The 19,416-nt window shown below is 37.4% G+C and overlaps 1 protein-coding gene across 1 annotated transcript in view; it reads left to right on the top strand.

Annotated features, from left to right (window-relative positions):
* LOC148639347 (zinc finger C2HC domain-containing protein 1C-like) overlaps positions 1-17,057 on the top strand; it is a 59,895-nt gene extending 42,838 nt beyond the window's left edge. Inside the window, exon 2 of the mRNA XM_088622052.1 lies at positions 16,665-17,057. Within this exon, the coding sequence (XP_088478178.1) occupies positions 16,665-16,721 (57 nt within the window). The 3' untranslated portion in view covers positions 16,722-17,057. The remainder of the gene's footprint in view (positions 1-16,664) is intronic.
* Positions 17,058-19,416: the final 2,359 nt, after the last annotated feature.

Genomic DNA, 19,416 nt, shown 5'->3' with positions numbered 1-19,416 from the left:
TGTCTGTCAGGGCCTGTTGGAGAGGCCCTGCATGAGAACCCCTGGCTGCAGTTCCACATCCCCCTGAAAGTAAATAGAGCCATAAGCACGGAGCTAAGGACACTGCTCCAGGACATGCTGGCTGTCGATCCTGAACAGCGACCAGAAGCCATCCAGCAGAAGAAGTAAGTCAGGCAAGCCATGGCACGAGAGAAAACATCTTTGTAGTGACTGATAGCAAGATGTCCGTGACCAAGGGCAATTCGTCTGAGTAAAGTCTGATTTCATTTTTATGTCCCGAAAGGCCACTGCCTTTGTGCTGTAGATTTCTGATTTAGACGGGCATTTCTATGGACAACTTTGACTTTTCTGTGGGTCCAATGAAAATAAGTTTTTTAACTTATTCTTTGTTACAGTTTTCGAAAGTTTAAAGACATTCACTGAGTTGACGATAAAGGAAAAGTTTCATCTTTCACCTCTTGGAAGGTAGGCCGGTCAGAGGTACAATATATGTCTTCATGTCTTCATCCTCCATGTTTGTAACTACAGGTTTCACAGTGTTGAGCTAAGACACAAAAACACCTACAAATGGCAGTTCCAAATGTATAAACCTGGGCTGAAAAAGTGTGTACAGTATATACTCTGTGTAGGTCTGATAAAAGTATTCGAGTCAAAGTGTCATATGGATACAAATTCTCATGATTTTGTATTGTGTGTTTTTTCTCTGATCTGCTTTATTGAAAGAAATCAGATGCTCTTCCTGAAACTTACCTTAGCTGATTCTTCAGCTAAACCAGACAGACTTCTGAAATTCTCAAATATTATCAAATCTTGTTGGTGCAGAGGTGGTGGAGCCCATTACCAACAGACTCACAGCTGAAATTGCTGTGAAAAGGGCTTCTACCAAATATTAACATGTGGGTGAAAATGTATACAATTGTAATATTTCCTTTTTTCCCATTGAAAGTATAACATATGTGGTGTGAGAAAGAGGTCCTCATTTAATTGCATGAAACTCTGGCACTGGCGCAACAAACTGAACAAAGTTCAAGGGGGTATACGCTTTCTGTAGACACTTTATTTCCTCTTTTTCCATACTCTAAGAAATGATTTGGGAAACCTGTGGGACACTGGAGGTCATTATACATGAGCCTCTTTCTGCACCTTTTAAGCCATTGAAACCTAGTTGCCTTGTTACAAGGTCTAATATTACAGTAGGTGTGGTTTCCGTCTCCTAATTTCTGAGAATGATCAAATTGGGGAATAAGTTGTAGGGAATACCACTCTTGCACTTCTAAGAAAATACTATCTCAAATGAAACTCGCTATAGAAAGACATCTTGTTGAAAAAGTCTTTATTTTTTATCATTTCTAAAGAAAAAACATTCATCAAGTCCTTCACAAATGTTTTGTTTGTGACTTTCTCTGTTGTTCCCTTTCACACTCAACTGAACTATGTGTTATGTCTTGTAAACGTAATCAAACATTTCACTTAGGTGTGTGGGTTAACACAAACCCATATTATATGAAACATTCAGTTTTTCATTCACGTTTTTTCTAAGAATTGCATCCATGCTAGGACTACAGTAAACAACACGTTTTACTAAAGTAAATGAAATTGTTCATTAAACAAGACACATTGTTTTAAATGTATGCAATACGACGACACTAAAAACAACACTGAAACTTTTCATTGAAATACTGGACGAGATTGTGCATATTCAATGGATTTCTCCTGGTGCCTTTTTTCATCAGTCTTTTCATATTCTTGTTCTCTACTCAGGTGTCTCCTGTTCCTTTGGTGATGTCTGCTGTACACACATGGTATCATACACTTGAGCAAAGTGTGATACCACCGTTTGTTCTTCTCCTAAAATAAAGATGAACATTGACAAAAGTCAGAAGCACTCTTTTCTTTGACAGACGAACAAAACAATGCAAGAATAACCATACTCTCTGTTCCTTACTCATTTCTACCTACCTGTTTGACCACTTTGTCTGCTTCAGTCAGGACAGGGTGCTGGGGCTGACTCTGAGCAATCTGAGAAGAGCTCTCTGTGATCTTCTCCCCTACAGTGGCTACATTGTACTCTGTTTGAAATCCAGGTATCGCCTCCGGTAAGTTCCTCGGTCTTTTTTGGGACTTGAAAGGGTAGAATCATTTTGTGACTACATTTCATTGTCATGCACTGATATGTTCTGGTTTGTGTTCGATTACTGCAGGCGTTCAAGTACTTTCTTTTTGTTCTAGATTGGCAGTGTTTGAGATGGTAGGAACTTGTCATATTCTCAACTTATTTTCTCTATGAGACTCTGAATGCTCTGTAAACATACTATTTTAGCAATTCTTAGAAATCTGAAAGCAGTGTTACCTGTATCATTTTTTGTCTTGGTAGTAGTATTGCAGCTCCAACATCAGCACTTAAATAATGGTTTGTGATGTTACTTGTCCTTGGAGTTAGTATACTCCTGAGAAGTCAAGAGAAATCTTACGTAAGCATTAATTATGTTTCACTTTTGAAAGCAAAGTACGTGTCAAGTACTTTGAAGGCATTTGTTGATACTTTTAAGCACTTTCGTTGATTATTATTATCCTTCAATTAGTTATTACAAGTCCATTATTCCCTACATGATCTCACTCCATATTCAGTATAGCTCCACTCTACGAAGATGAATTTGCTAATTAATCAGTCAGGGACACAGCTTATACTTCAGTAGTCTTAGATCATTTAATGATGATTATTGTACTTTATAACTAGCAAAATCCCCATATCCTGTTCATTGCCCCATTTCAGGTCATGTGGATTGACTTATGCCTGAAGTGGTTAATTCTCACCTTGACATCTCGTAGAACAACTGAATCTCTACCAAGGGTGAATGTGTCCTTCCTCTTAATGTCTAAAAGAAAAGGTTAAAATTCATTGAAGCAAAATGCAACAACCCAAAATGTTGGGGAGGTCGTTTCCACAGTTATTTCATAAGACAGTGCTTGGAGTGAAACTACATGACCATGGTGAAGAAGTAAAAACACTTTACCTTGTTCCTCCTGACTGATGTCCTTATGCGTGTTTTGCACAGTTGAGCGTTTTGTGTCTTGTCGTCTGTGTAGGCAACAGCCCTCTTCCCTGGGATAGAACTAGATGATATTTAGACACGTTAATTTGACTTCTCCATTGCTCACATTGATGTGGATATGATTATAATGCTCTGTTTTGTGGGCTTCCCAAGAAAACAATAAATCCCTTACTACTTGTTCGAAATGCAGTAGCACAGATCCTAACAAATACAAGAAAGAGAATATCATTCCTGTTTTGAAAAAACTTCACTGGTCACCTGTATTATCTAGGATAAATTTGAAAGTTCTTTTACTTGTTTTTAAAGCTTTAAGCGACCTAGCACGTCTGTACCTTACTGAATGTCTGTCTTCATATGTTCCTATACGTGACCTGAGATCTGCACATACTGGCCTACTGCAAATACCACATGTGAAATGCAGAAAGAGTGGAGAGGCTGCTTTTTGTTTTTATGCTTCTAAATTATGAAACTCACTTCCACTTTTTATTAGGCAGTCAAGCTCGGTACATTGTTTTAAAAAACATTTGAAAATGTTGCTTTTAGTTAAAGTGGTTCTTTGTTCTTTCTATTTCTGTTTCTTTTTTTAGTTCTCTTTAATTGTTCTTATTTTATTACGACTTTCCTAATTTTTATTTATTTAATTGACATGTATGTTGCTTTACTGTATTGCTGTATTTTCCTTGACAACTGAAAGTATATCTCTCAATTTTAATATTTTATTTTTACGCTTGCTTTTTAAAGCACCAAAGCACTATTTGTATGAAAGGTGCTCTATAAATAAAGTTTATTATTATTATTTTTAATATTATTATTATACTTTGTTACATTTTTGGTTAGGACAAAGATTCTAGTAGAGGTGGCCTCTTTTACCCCGTTCCAAAAAATTGGAAAACTACCTTCAGGATACACTGACAATGACCATCTACTGTCTCCTCTAACTGTGTATTGTCATCATGCATATCTTGTGTATTATTTATTGTAGTTGGTTTTGTCATTCTGTAAAGAAGCCACCTTTCAAGGCACTATATAAAATAATGTTTGTTATTATTTACATTTTTCATCGTAAAATCTGGCGAAGAGTCTTAAGAGAATATCAAAGAACACGTTGCTCTTACCTTTCCATTCCAAGAAATACCCTCAGCTCGGATTGCAGAGATTGACCTCTCTGTCTCAAATTCTGAGAAACATAGACTCGATTGAAAAATGACCATTTCCTAAGATTCACATAACATCATCAGTCAACATTTGCCACTTGACATCAATAGAAACCATAGAGTACATGACATTTCCAATCAGTTTTCTTTCAAGGTACAATACCAATCGCCTTGCCAGAAGAGTTATACTGCGGTAGATAAATATTACAAATGTCAGATGCACGCAGAGTTGTTTGGATTACTATGAAAAGATTGGCAAATATATTTATGTTCATTATATTTCTTGGAGTGACAGAGCTAAAGAGAAAAAAATACTTACCTTTATCTCTGCAGACAGGATCGCAAGGGATTCCCTTATACTGGGTTCCTATATAACAAATAATACATTATTCAAAAAACATGATATTTCTCTGTCCATTGGCAGCATGATTGTTTATCATTACAGTTTTAGTTAGCTTTAATTTTGTAAACCCCAAGTAAACATAGTTTGTGCCTTTCTCTGAACTTTTTGGCATTTCAATTCAGTTGTTTGTAAGCTTATTTTACAGTTGCTAGGTTGATGAAGTTCCTGAACTGTGCAGTATTTCTTTTGGGTTTGGTGCGAATCATATTCTAGCGGTTGGGGGAAAAAAGCACAGGTGCCATCCCACCATTAAACCCTGAAACTTACCTTAGCCGATTCTTCAACTAAACCAGACATGTTAACTAAGTGTTACAGTATGTTTCAAAGTGTGTATTTTAGCAAACACAACTGAAGTTCTGTTGTCTCCTTGGAGACACCTGGAACTGGTGTGATGCTGGTTCTATGACATCATTCGTTCTAAATGTAAATGCAGGTATTGGCACAACATAGTAAATTGATGTAAAGTTATGGATCCATTTATGATTTTCACTCAGTTTGAAAGAGTTCCTGTCGTGTGGTTAAAGTTTGTGTTACGGAGGGTTAACTGGGGTTCTGGCTACTAGTTAGGCTTGGTCATTTAGTCATCTGGTTCATGAAATAGGAAGCTAAGAGATCTGTGTTTTAGTTTTACTGTTTGTTTTTGTTCCATAGAATAAGAAATGTTTCATTAATATTAGTAATAGAGTAGCTGTTTCTCTAAACAGTGTGTGTCAGTTTGCACTGCAGGTGTGCCAGGTAGAGACCATTTAAGAACCCAAAAATATGCTGTCATTTACTGCCGTGGCTAATTTCTGTTAACCTTGTCTCTCACTCACTTTGATGAGCAAAATGTTCATACATAAAGCATACATTTCTGATTGGTCAGAAGAAGCTTCTTAACATATAAGGTATAAACAAAGTCAGAAAGTTAGGCACTTAGGTCAGCCTTAGGCAGTTAACCAAGACCATAATCCGATAAGAAGCTATTCCCTTTCATGTTGCTAAATCACATGTAGGATACATGAGTTACACCTCCACTTAAGAGACCTTAAAGAGACCTTGGCCAGCCAGGAGTGTAGAAAACCGTAAAACAGTTCTTGAGGACCTAATTGTTAACTCTTAACAGGCAAAGGTTCCTTCAGTCCTATGAGAAATATTTTAGAATTGAACTAAAGTGTGTTTCCGATACAGGAGCATATGTCTGTCAGGGCCTGTTGGAGAGGCCCTGCATGAGAACCCCTGGCTGCAGTTCCACATCCCCCTGAAAGTAAATAGAGCCATAAGCACGGAGCTAAGGACACTGCTCCAGGACATGCTGGCTGTCGATCCTGAACAGCGACCAGAAGCCATCCAGCAGAAGAAGTAAGTCAGGCAAGCCATGGCACGAGAGAAAACATCTTTGTAGTGACTGATAGCAAGATGTCCGTGACCAAGGGCAATTCGTCTGAGTAAAGTCTGATTTCATTTTTATGTCCCGAAAGGCCACTGCCTTTGTGCTGTAGATTTCTGATTTAGACGGGCATTTCTATGGACAACTTTGACTTTTCTGTGGGTCCAATGAAAATAAGTTTTTTAACTTATTCTTTGTTACAGTTTTCGAAAGTTTAAAGACATTCACTGAGTTGACGATAAAGGAAAAGTTTCATCTTTCACCTCTTGGAAGGTAGGCCGGTCAGAGGTACAATATATGTCTTCATGTCTTCATCCTCCATGTTTGTAACTACAGGTTTCACAGTGTTGAGCTAAGACACAAAAACACCTACAAATGGCAGTTCCAAATGTATAAACCTGGGCTGAAAAAGTGTGTACAGTATATACTCTGTGTAGGTCTGATAAAAGTATTCGAGTCAAAGTGTCATATGGATACAAATTCTCATGATTTTGTATTGTGTGTTTTTTCTCTGATCTGCTTTATTGAAAGAAATCAGATGCTCTTCCTGAAACTTACCTTAGCTGATTCTTCAGCTAAACCAGACAGACTTCTGAAATTCTCAAATATTATCAAATCTTGTTGGTGCAGAGGTGGTGGAGCCCATTACCAACAGACTCACAGCTGAAATTGCTGTGAAAAGGGCTTCTACCAAATATTAACATGTGGGTGAAAATGTATACAATTGTAATATTTCCTTTTTTCCCATTGAAAGTATAACATATGTGGTGTGAGAAAGAGGTCCTCATTTAATTGCATGAAACTCTGGCACTGGCGCAACAAACTGAACAAAGTTCAAGGGGGTATACGCTTTCTGTAGACACTTTATTTCCTCTTTTTCCATACTCTAAGAAATGATTTGGGAAACCTGTGGGACACTGGAGGTCATTATACATGAGCCTCTTTCTGCACCTTTTAAGCCATTGAAACCTAGTTGCCTTGTTACAAGGTCTAATATTACAGTAGGTGTGGTTTCCGTCCCCTAATTTCTGAGAATGGTCAAATTGGGGAATAAGTTGTAGGGAATACCACTCTTGCACTTCTATGAAAAGACTATCTCAAATGAAACTCGCTATAGAAAGACATCTTGTTGAAAAATTCTTTATTTTTTGTCATTTCTAAAGAAAAAACATTCATCAAGTCCTTCACAAATGTTTTGTTTGTGACTTTCTCTGTTGTTCCCTTTCACACTCAACTAAACTATGTGTTATGTCTTGTAAACGTAATCAAACATTTCACTTAGGTGTGTGGGTTAACACAAACCCATATTATATGAAACATTCAGTTTTTCATTCACGTTTTTTCTAACAATTGCATCCATGCTAGGACTACAGTAAACAACACTTTTTACTAAAGTAAATGAAATTGTTCATTAAACAAGACACATTGTTTTAAATGTATGCAATACGACGACACTAAAAACAACACTGAAACTTTTCATTGAAATACTGGACGAGATTGTGCATATTCAATGGATTTCTCCTGGTGCCTTTTTTCATCAGTCTTTTCATATTCTTGTTCTCTACTCAGGTGTCTCCTGTTCCTTTGGTGATGTCTGCTGTACACACATGGTATCATACACTTGAGCAATGTGTGATACCACCGTTTGTTCTTCTCCTAAAATAAAGATGAACATTGACAAAAGTCAGAAGCACTCTTTTCTTTGACAGACGTACAAAACAATGCAAGAATAACCATACTCTCTGTTCCTTACTCATTTCTACCTACCTGTTTGACCACTTTGTCTGCTTCAGTCAGGACAGGGTGCTGGGGCTGACTCTGAGCAATCTGAGAAGAGCTCTCTGTGATCTTCTCCCCTACAGTGGCTACATTGTACTCTGTTTGAAATCCAGGTATCGCCTCCGGTAAGTTCCTCTGTCCTTTTTGGGACTTGAAAGGGTAGAATCATTTTGTGACTACATTTCCTTGTCATGCACTGATATGTTCTGGTTTGTGTTCGATTACTGCAGGCGTTCAAGTTCTTTCTTTTTGTTCTAGATTGGCAGTGTTTGAGATGGTAGGAACTTGTCATATTCTCAACTTATTTTCTCTATGAGACTCTGAATGCTCTGTAAACATACTATTTTAGCAATTCTTAGAAATCTGAAAGCAGTGTTACCTGTATCATTTTTTGTCTTGGTAGTAGTATTGCAGCTCCAACATCAGCACTTAAATAATGGTTTGTGATGTTACTTGTCCTTGGAGTTAGTATACTCCTGAGAAGTCAAGAGAAATCTTACGTAAGCATTAATTATGTTTCACTTTTGAAAGCAAAGTACGTGTCAAGTACTTTGAAGGCATTTGTTGATACTTTTAAGCACTTTCGTTGATTATTATTATCCTTCAATTAGTTATTACAAGTCCATTATTCCCTACATGATCTCACTCCATATTCAGTGTAGCTCCACTCTACGAAGATGAATTTGCTAATTAATCAGTCAGGGACACAGCTTATACTTCAGTAGTCTTAGATCATTTAATGATGATTATTGTACTTTATAACTAGCAAAATCCCCATATCCTGTTCATTGCCCCATTTCCGGTCATGTGGATTGACTTATGCCTGAAGTGGTTAATTCTCACCTTGACATCTCGTAGAACAACTGAATCTCTACCAAGGGTGAATGTGTCCTTCCTCTTAATGTCTAAAAGAAAAGGTTAAAATTCATTGAAGCAAAATGCAACAACCCAAAATGTTGGGGAGGTCGTTTCCACAGTTATTTCATAAGACAGTGCTTGGAGTGAAACTACATGACCATGGTGAAGAAGTAAAAACACTTTACCCTGTTCCTCCTGACTGATGTCCTTATGCGTGTTTTGCACAGTTGAGCGTTTTGTGTCTTGTCGTCTGTGTAGGCAACAGCCCTCTTCCCTGGGATAGAACTAGATGATATTTAGACACGTTAATTTGACTTCTCCATTGCTCACATTGATGTGGATATGATTATAATGCTCTGTTTTGTGGGCTTCCCAAGAAAACAATAAATCCCTTACTACTTGTTCGAAATGCAGTAGCACAGATCCTAACAAATACAAGAAAGAGAATATCATTCCTGTTTTGAAAAAACTTCACTGGTCACCTGTATTATCTAGGATAAATTTGAAAGTTCTTTTACTTGTTTTTAAAGCTTTAAGCGACCTAGCACGTCTGTACCTTACTGAATGTCTGTCTTCATATGTTCCTATACGTGACCTGAGATCTGCACATACTGGCCTACTGCAAATACCACATGTGAAATGCAGAAAGAGTGGAGAGGCTGCTTTTTGTTTTTATGCTTCTAAATTATGAAACTCACTTCCACTTTTTATTAGGCAGTCAAGCTCGGTACATTGTTTTAAAAAACATTTGAAAATGTTGCTTTTAGTTAAAGTGGTTCTTTGTTCTTTCTATTTCTGTTTCTTTTTTTAGTTCTCTTTAATTGTTCTTATTTTATTACGACTTTCCTAATTTTTATTTATTTAATTGACATGTATGTTGCTTTACTGTATTGCTGTATTTTCCTTGACAACTGAAAGTATATCTCTCAATTTTAATATTTTATTTTTACGCTTGCTTTTTAAAGCACCAAAGCACTATTTGTATGAAAGGTGCCCTATAAATAAAGTTTATTATTATTATTTTTAATATTATTATTATACTTTGTTACATTTTTGGTTAGGACAAAGATTCTAGTAGAGGTGGCCTCTTTTACCCCGTTCCAAAAAATTGGAAAACTACCTTCAGGATACACTGACAATGACCATCTACTGTCTCCTCTAACTGTGTATTGTCATCATGCATATCTTGTGTATTATTTATTGTAGTTGGTTTTGTCATTCTGTAAAGAAGCCACCTTTCAAGGCACTATATAAAATAATGTTTGTTATTATTATTTACATTTTTCATCGTAAAATCTGGCGAAGAGTCTTAAGAGAATATCAAAGAACACGTTGCTCTTACCTTTCCATTCCAAGAAATACCCTCAGCTCGGATTGCAGAGATTGACCACTCTGTCTCAAATTCTGAGAAACATAGACTCGATTGAAAAATGACCATTTCCTAAGATTCACATAACATCACCAGTCAACATTTGCCACTTGACATCAATAGAAACCATAGAGTACATGACATTTCCAATCAGTTTTCTTTCAAGGTACAATACCAATCGCCTTGCCAGAAGAGTTATACTGCGGTAGATAAATATTACAAATGTCAGATGCACGCAGAGTTGTTTGGATTACTATGAAAAGATTGGCAAATATATTTATGTTCATTATATTTCTTGGAGTGACAGAGCTAAAGAGAAAAAAATACTTACCTTTATCTCTGCAGACAGGATCGCAAGGGATTCCCTTATACTGGGTTCCTATATAACAAATAATACATTATTCAAAAAACATGATATTTCTCTGTCCATTGGCAGCATGATTGTTTATCATTACAGTTTTAGTTAGCTTTAATTTTGTAAACCCCAAGTAAACATAGTTTGTGCCTTTCTCTGAACTTTTTGGCATTTCAATTCAGTTGTTTGTAAGCTTATTTTACAGTTGCTAGGTTGATGAAGTTCCTGAACTGTGCAGTATTTCTTTTGGGTTTGGTGCGAATCATATTCTAGCGGTTGGGGGAAAAAAGCACAGGTGCCATCCCACCATTAAACCCTGAAACGTACCTTAGCCGATTCTTCAACTAAACCAGACATGTTAACTAAGTGTTACAGTATGTTTCAAAGTGTGTATTTTAGCAAACACAACTGAAGTTCTGTTGTCTCCTTGGAGACACCTGGAACTGGTGTGATGCTGGTTCTATGACATCATTCGTTCTAAATGTAAATGCAGGTATTGGCACAACATAGTAAATTGATGTAAAGTTATGGATCCATTTATGATTTTCACTCAGTTTGAAAGAGTTCCTGTCGTGTGGTTAAAGTTTGTGTTACGGAGGGTTAACTGGGGTTCTGGCTACTAGTTAGGCTTGGTCATTCAGTCATCTGGTTCATGAAATAGGAAGCTAAGAGATCTGTGTTTTAGTTTTACTGTTTGTTTTTGTTCCATAGAATAAGAAATGTTTCATTAATATTAGTAATAGAGTAGCTGTTTCTCTAAACAGTGTGTGTCAGTTTGCACTGCAGGTGTGCCAGGTAGAGACCATTTAAGAACCCAAAAATATGCTGTCATTTACTGCCGTGGCTAATTTCTGTTAACCTTGTCTCTCACTCACTTTGATGAGCAAAATGTTCATACATAAAGCATACATTTCTGATTGGTCAGAAGAAGCTTCTTAACATATAAGGTATAAACAAAGTCAGAAAGTTAGGCACTTAGGTCAGCCTTAGGCAGTTAACCAAGACCATAATCCGATAAGAAGCTATTCCCTTTCATGTTGCTAAATCACATGTAGGATACATGAGTTACACCTCCACTTAAGAGACCTTAAAGAGACCTTGGCCAGCCAGGAGTGTAGAAAACCGTAAAACAGTTCTTGAGGACCTAATTGTTAACTCTTAACAGGCAAAGGTTCCTTCAGTCCTATGAGAAATATTTTAGAATTGAACTAAAGTGTGTTTCCGATACAGGAGCATATGTCTGTCAGGGCCTGTTGGAGAGGCCCTGCATGAGAACCCCTGGCTGCAGTTCCACATCCCCCTGAAAGTAAATAGAGCCATAAGCACGGAGCTAAGGACACTGCTCCAGGACATGCTGGCTGTCGATCCTGACCAGCGACCAGAAGCCATCCAGCAGAAGAAGCAAGTCAGGCAAGCCATGGCACGAGAGAAAACATCTTTGTAGTGACTGATAGCAAGATGTCCGTGACCAAGGGCAATTCGTCTGAGTAAAGTCTAATTTCATTTTTATGTCCCGAAAGGCCACTGCCTTTGTGCTGTAGATTTCTGATTTAGACGGGCATTTCTATGGACAACTTTGACTTTTCTGTGGGTCCAATGAAAATAAGTTTTTTAACTTATTCTTTGTTACAGTTTTCGAAAGTTTAAAGACATTCACTGAGTTGACGATAAACGAAAAGTTTCATCTTTCACCTCTTGGAAGGTAGGCCGGTCAGAGGTACAATATATGTCTTCATGTCTTCATCCTCCATGTTTGTAACTACAGGTTTCACAGTGTTGAGCTAAGACACAAAAACACCTACAAATGGCAGTTCCAAATGTATAAACCTGGGCTGAAAAAGTGTGTACAGTATATACTCTGTGTAGGTCTGATAAAAGTATTCGAGTCAAAGTGTCATATGGATACAAATTCTCATGATTTTGTATTGTGTGTTTTTTCTCTGTTCTGCTTTATTGAAAGAAATCAGATGCTCTTCCTGAAACTTACGTTAGCTGATTCTTCAGCTAAACCAGACAGACCATACTCTAAGAAATGATTTGGGAAACCTGTGGGACACTGGAGGTCATTATACATGAGCCTCTTTCTGCACCTTTTAAGCCATTGAAACCTAGTTGCCTTGTTACAAGGTCTAATATTACAGTAGGTGTGGTTTCCGTCCCCTAATTTCTGAGAATGGTCAAATTGGGGAATAAGTTGTAGGGAATACCACTCTTGCACTTCTATGAAAAGACTATCTCAAATGAAACTCGCTATAGAAAGACATCTTGTTGAAAAATTCTTTATTTTTTGTCATTTCTAAAGAAAAAACATTCATCAAGTCCTTCACAAATGTTTTGTTTGTGACTTTCTCTGTTGTTCCCTTTCACACTCAACTAAACTATGTGTTATGTCTTGTAAACGTAATCAAACATTTCACTTAGGTGTGTGGGTTAACACAAACCCATATTATATGAAACATTCAGTTTTTCATTCACGTTTTTTCTAACAATTGCATCCATGCTAGGACTACAGTAAACAACACTTTTTACTAAAGTAAATGAAATTGTTCATTAAACAAGACACATTGTTTTAAATGTATGCAATACGACGACACTAAAAACAACACTGAAACTTTTCATTGAAATACTGGACGAGATTGTGCATATTCAATGGATTTCTCCTGGTGCCTTTTTTCATCAGTCTTTTCATATTCTTGTTCTCTACTCAGGTGTCTCCTGTTCCTTTGGTGATGTCTGCTGTACACACATGGTATCATACACTTGAGCAATGTGTGATACCACCGTTTGTTCTTCTCCTAAAATAAAGATGAACATTGACAAAAGTCAGAAGCACTCTTTTCTTTGACAGACGTACAAAACAATGCAAGAATAACCATACTCTCTGTTCCTTACTCATTTCTACCTACCTGTTTGACCACTTTGTCTGCTTCAGTCAGGACAGGGTGCTGGGGCTGACTCTGAGCAATCTGAGAAGAGCTCTCTGTGATCTTCTCCCCTACAGTGGCTACATTGTACTCTGTTTGAAATCCAGGTATCGCCTCCGGTAAGTTCCTCTGTCCTTTTTGGGACTTGAAAGGGTAGAATCATTTTGTGACTACATTTCCTTGTCATGCACTGATATGTTCTGGTTTGTGTTCGATTACTGCAGGCGTTCAAGTTCTTTCTTTTTGTTCTAGATTGGCAGTGTTTGAGATGGTAGGAACTTGTCATATTCTCAACTTATTTTCTCTATGAGACTCTGAATGCTCTGTAAACATACTATTTTAGCAATTCTTAGAAATCTGAAAGCAGTGTTACCTGTATCATTTTTTGTCTTGGTAGTAGTATTGCAGCTCCAACATCAGCACTTAAATAATGGTTTGTGATGTTACTTGTCCTTGGAGTTAGTATACTCCTGAGAAGTCAAGAGAAATCTTACGTAAGCATTAATTATGTTTCACTTTTGAAAGCAAAGTACGTGTCAAGTACTTTGAAGGCATTTGTTGATACTTTTAAGCACTTTCGTTGATTATTATTATCCTTCAATTAGTTATTACAAGTCCATTATTCCCTACATGATCTCACTCCATATTCAGTGTAGCTCCACTCTACGAAGATGAATTTGCTAATTAATCAGTCAGGGACACAGCTTATACTTCAGTAGTCTTAGATCATTTAATGATGATTATTGTACTTTATAACTAGCAAAATCCCCATATCCTGTTCATTGCCCCATTTCCGGTCATGTGGATTGACTTATGCCTGAAGTGGTTAATTCTCACCTTGACATCTCGTAGAACAACTGAATCTCTACCAAGGGTGAATGTGTCCTTCCTCTTAATGTCTAAAAGAAAAGGTTAAAATTCATTGAAGCAAAATGCAACAACCCAAAATGTTGGGGAGGTCGTTTCCACAGTTATTTCATAAGACAGTGCTTGGAGTGAAACTACATGACCATGGTGAAGAAGTAAAAACACTTTACCTTGTTCCTCCTGACTGATGTCCTTATGCGTGTTTTGCACAGTTGAGCGTTTTGTGTCTTGTCGTCTGTGTAGGCAACAGCCCTCTTCCCTGGGATAGAACTAGATGATATTTAGACACGTTAATTTGACTTCTCCATTGCTCACATTGATGTGGATATGATTATAATGCTCTGTTTTGTGGGCTTCCCAAGAAAACAATAAATCCCTTACTACTTGTTCGAAATGCAGTAGCACAGATCCTAACAAATACAAGAAAGAGAATATCATTCCTGTTTTGAAAAAACTTCACTGGTCACCTGTATTATCTAGGATAAATTTGAAAGTTCTTTTACTTGTTTTTAAAGCTTTAAGCGACCTAGCACGTCTGTACCTTACTGAATGTCTGTCTTCATATGTTCCTATACGTGACCTGAGATCTGCACATACTGGCCTACTGCAAATACCACATGTGAAATGCAGAAAGAGTGGAGAGGCTGCTTTTTGTTTTTATGCTTCTAAATTATGAAACTCACTTCCACTTTTTATTAGGCAGTCAAGCTCGGTACATTGTTTTAAAAAACATTTGAAAATGTTGCTTTTAGTTAAAGTGGTTCTTTGTTCTTTCTATTTCTGTTTCTTTTTTTAGTTCTCTTTAATTGTTCTTATTTTATTACGACTTTCCTAATTTTTATTTATTTAATTGACATGTATGTTGCTTTACTGTATTGCTGTATTTTCCTTGACAACTGAAAGTATATCTCTCAATTTTAATATTTTATTTTTACGCTTGCTTTTTAAAGCACCAAAGCACTATTTGTATGAAAGGTGCTCTATAAAGTTTATTATTATTATTTTTAATATTATTATTATACTTTGTTACATTTTTGGTTAGGACAAAGATTCTAGTAGAGGTGGCCTCTTTTACCCCGTTCCAAAAAATTGGAAAACTACCTTCAGGATACACTGACAATGACCATCTACTGTCTCCTCTAACTGTGTATTGTCATCATGCATATCTTGTGTATTATTTATTGTAGTTGGTTTTGTCATTCTGTAAAGAAGCCACCTTTCAAGGCACTATATAAAATAATGTTTGTTATTATTATTTACATTTTTCATCGTCAAATCTGGCGAAGAGTCCTAAGAGAATATCAAAGAACACGTTGCTCTTACCTTTCCATTCCAAGAAATGCCCTCAGCTCGGATTGCAGAGATTGACCTCTCTGTCTCAAATTCTGAGAAACATAGACTCGATTGAAAAATGACCATTTCCTAAGATTCACATAACATCACCAGTCAACATTTGCCACTTGACATTGAAGAATGATGTGAAGACGGGGGTTTGAATTTAATCCTTTCTGTAGGGGGTTTAGACTTCTAAGTCACAAGCTGGGGTTTATGGCAGGAAAGGGGATTAACTGATAAGGACTGCAGATGCAAGCTAGGAACCCCCTTGGGTGTAATCTTAAACTGACCATTTGTCCAGAACATCGTAAACTGGCCAAATACCATGAACCCCCCTCTTTACCATCAGACCGAGTGACGTCAGAAACGGAGAAGAAAACACTATATAACCCAAAAGTTTGTAACAGTACGGCGAACAATACTTCGGTTTTGTTGTTTCTTGCGGGAAACAAGACTTCGGCTTTATTGTTCCTTGCATGCAATAAACTCATTTGTTTTACTTCATCTCGGGATCAAGAACCTTATTTCTTCTGTTACAACAGTCCCCTACAAGTCTGATGTGCCCTACCGCTGATCAATTTCCATATGAGAATAGCCAGAGTGGAAACCCTCAGCTGGTGCCCTGTGAACTGTGTCACAGGAAGTTTGCTGTAGAGAGGTTGGAGAAACACAGCAAGATCTGCAAGAAGCTTCAGAATTCAAAGAGGAAGGTTTTTGACTCTTTCAAGCACAGGGCCAAGGGAACAGAACTGGAGACATACATCCATAAGAAGAAGGTTAGACCGCCAATCGTGGTAAGGGCTATCCTTAAACTCTTTCCAAGCTTCCCTTGTTTTCTCCTAGAGTCAGACTCAGCTTATAAATCAATGTAAACAATAAATAAGTGTTTTATGAAGTACTCTTCTGAAAAACTGCCGCAAAGGCACATTTGCCAGACAGAATAAATGGGTCTTAGTGACTTCTGAATTCTGTTGTAAAAATCTACATGAGATATCAAGCAAATAGCACTCACGGGAAACAAAACCATAACTAAATTGTACTCTCTACCCAATGACATGAAAGGTAGGCCCAGAAAGCTAAGTTATTACTGTATTGATATTTTCTTGCCTTGTGAATGGTTTGCGACCAGACTGTGTACGCAGTGCTAGTCTAGACTTTTTCTGGAAGCTGTTTCATTGGTTTCATTTCCTGTTCCCAGCTGAGAAAGAACAACTGGAGGCAGAAGCACGAGGATTTCATTCGGAGCATCAAATAGGCCAGGGAGGTGCAGCAGGTGATCACGCAAGGAGGGAAGGTTGTGAACCTGCCCCAGCCCCCCGCGAATCCAAACCCTGACTACGTGCCCTGCCCTCACTGCGGCCGGCGCTTTGCCCCCAGGCCGGCACAGAGGCACATCCCCAAGTGTCAGCACATCAGGAGCCGCCCTCCTCCTCCTCCTCACAGATGAAAACTGATGTGAAGAAGAGTAAAAGAGTCATGATCTTGGCTCACGACTCACGTCCTGCTTTTTCTTTTTAGAAATATATTTAGCACAGTTCATCCGTATGATGATAAAAAAAATGTTACCTTGTTTTAATAAAATGATTTTTTTTTGGTGGACTGGTGTTTGCGTAACTGTGGTTATTTCAGTTTTTTTCCCTTGCGAAAATGTGTGTCGACCGTGAAAATAAATTTCAAGCTGTTCTTATCATTCATACACCTTGACCTCCTAAAAATAATTGTTCAACCTGGAACGTACAATTAGCAGGCAATAGAACAGGTCACATTGGCCTTGGAACCATCAAAAAGTAGTATTCACACATTCTCTGCATCAATTTTCCTTTAAAACAACTGAAAAAGCAAGGTAAAGTGTGATTGATTTTTTTAATTAAAGTTATTTGATTTAATTTATTTAATTTTCATAATATTTGAAATATGTTGGGATTAATGTGACTCAATATTATCTGCAGCTCTTACACTCCAGGCACCTGATAAAGTGGAACGCAGTGTCTTTGCCTTACATGGCGCTCAGCTCTTCCTCAATCCCAGCAGAAGCAGCAGCCTCCGGGTCCTGCCTCATGCACAGCTTAAAATGCAACACCGAGTAATACAACAAACAACAGGGAAAACCATTCACGATCAGACACATCCATTGATTGCTGGCTCTCAGTAAAGGGACATTGCTGTGGTCCACGCATGAATCTGTTTTCTAAGTGCCTTATCCAATACAGTGTTGAGGCCAGTTTTCCCAGAAGCCAATTAAAGGGGAACACACAATAACTTGTAAAACCTCCAATTTACATCACAAAATAGACTACATTTCAAGGTTAAAGAATTACCATGTTCTGCGATTCAGAACGAGGCAGCAAAACTTCCTGTAATCTGATGTGGCCCTGTGACATTGTAAAGGAGCAGGCTTGTGAATACATCTCGTTTAATCCAATGGCAATATTGCTCTCAACTTTTTTACGTTTTTGCCAATAAATAATATTACATTGTTAACTCTGCATAAAGAACCTTGGAATGGAACGTTTTTTGCAGTGCAATGTTTGCTGCATAACCTATACCTTTTCTCTCCTACATCACATTGCATTAGTCATTACAGTGATTAGTGAGCAGGAAGGGCTGCATCACATCGCAATTTGTGTGGAACTTGAATGCGAATTTGTTACAACATGGCGTAACTTACAGTACTTTCACAAAATTCATGATTTTGTGCTCAATTTTGAGTTTGTAAAGTTTTTTCTATAATGTCAATGATTTTATTTTGTGACTGAAATTAAATAATTTTGTGTCTGCAAAATTGGGACTGTAGTTCCACCTTAACCTACTAGTACTGTATGTCTTTGGACTGTGGGAAGAAACTGGAGCACCTGGATGAAATCCACACAAATGAAGGGAGAACATACAATTCCATCCAGACTGCACCCCAGGAATTGAACCCAGGACCCCAGCTCTGTGAACCACAGTGCCACCTCATTGCTATAGTCACTATAATTAATGTCAAAACTCATTTGCAAATGAGCAGCCTGGGATCCAAAAAGATCAAGACAAGGATCCAAACAAAGCACTATCCCAAAGCTTGGCTTTGTACAGTATATCATACAGGGCTTGATGCAGAAGGCAGATAATCTAAGTCCATGCAATAATTGCTAAGGGAAAGTGACTTTGTGTTTTTGGAGGGAAGTCACTCAACATGGAGCTGTGTTAGTGAAATGATTGTTCTGATGTACGGCTGATGTCCAAACACTGAAAACATGATTGTGTATTCAATCGCACTCCCGAGCTCCATTGGGTATGGTTAAAATAACTTTTTATAGTTCATCACATTCAAAGTGTGTGTACCTGATGAAAGTGTAACACGCATTTGGAGGAGTTATTCAGGATTTTCTTTCATTCAACTATTTCAAGACCCATTATTTTCAGATGTTGTAGTATACGTGAATAATGAAAGGCCTTCATATTACACAATGAAGGAATGACTTCACAGGTGTGAAGAATAAAAGATTAATTCAGCTCACTTGTGGGAGTTTCACAATGGCCCTCCTTAAAGAAATGTGGGTTTGATTAAAGAAGTGAAGAAAAAGCACTGAATAATATTTGCTTCTGTAAATGTAATCATCTCAAAATATGGTTAAAGAAATTGAAGAATAATAATAATAATAATAATAATAATAAACTTTATTTTATATAGCGCCTTTAAAGGTGGCTTCTCAAAGCGCTTTACAGGATGACAATAACAATAAATAAGAAGACTACAACAATAAATAAGAAAAATTTCACAAGACAGGACACAATTATAATTACAGCAATACAACAATAACAATAGAGGAGACCGTGGAAGATGGTATTAAGAAGAGCAGAGGGGTGAAGAATGGAACCAGTTAAGTAAAGGCTTTTCTGAAAAGGAGGGTTTTGAGTCTGGATTTGAAGGAGTTTAGAGAAGGTGACTCTCTAATATCCTTGGGCAA

Source organism: Lepisosteus platostomus, chromosome 27 (genome assembly GCF_059453375.1).
Source record: "Lepisosteus platostomus isolate fLepPlt1 chromosome 27, fLepPlt1.hap1, whole genome shotgun sequence".
Lineage (NCBI taxonomy): Eukaryota > Metazoa > Chordata > Actinopteri > Semionotiformes > Lepisosteidae > Lepisosteus > Lepisosteus platostomus.
This window is presented reverse-complemented; position numbering and strand designations above follow the sequence as displayed.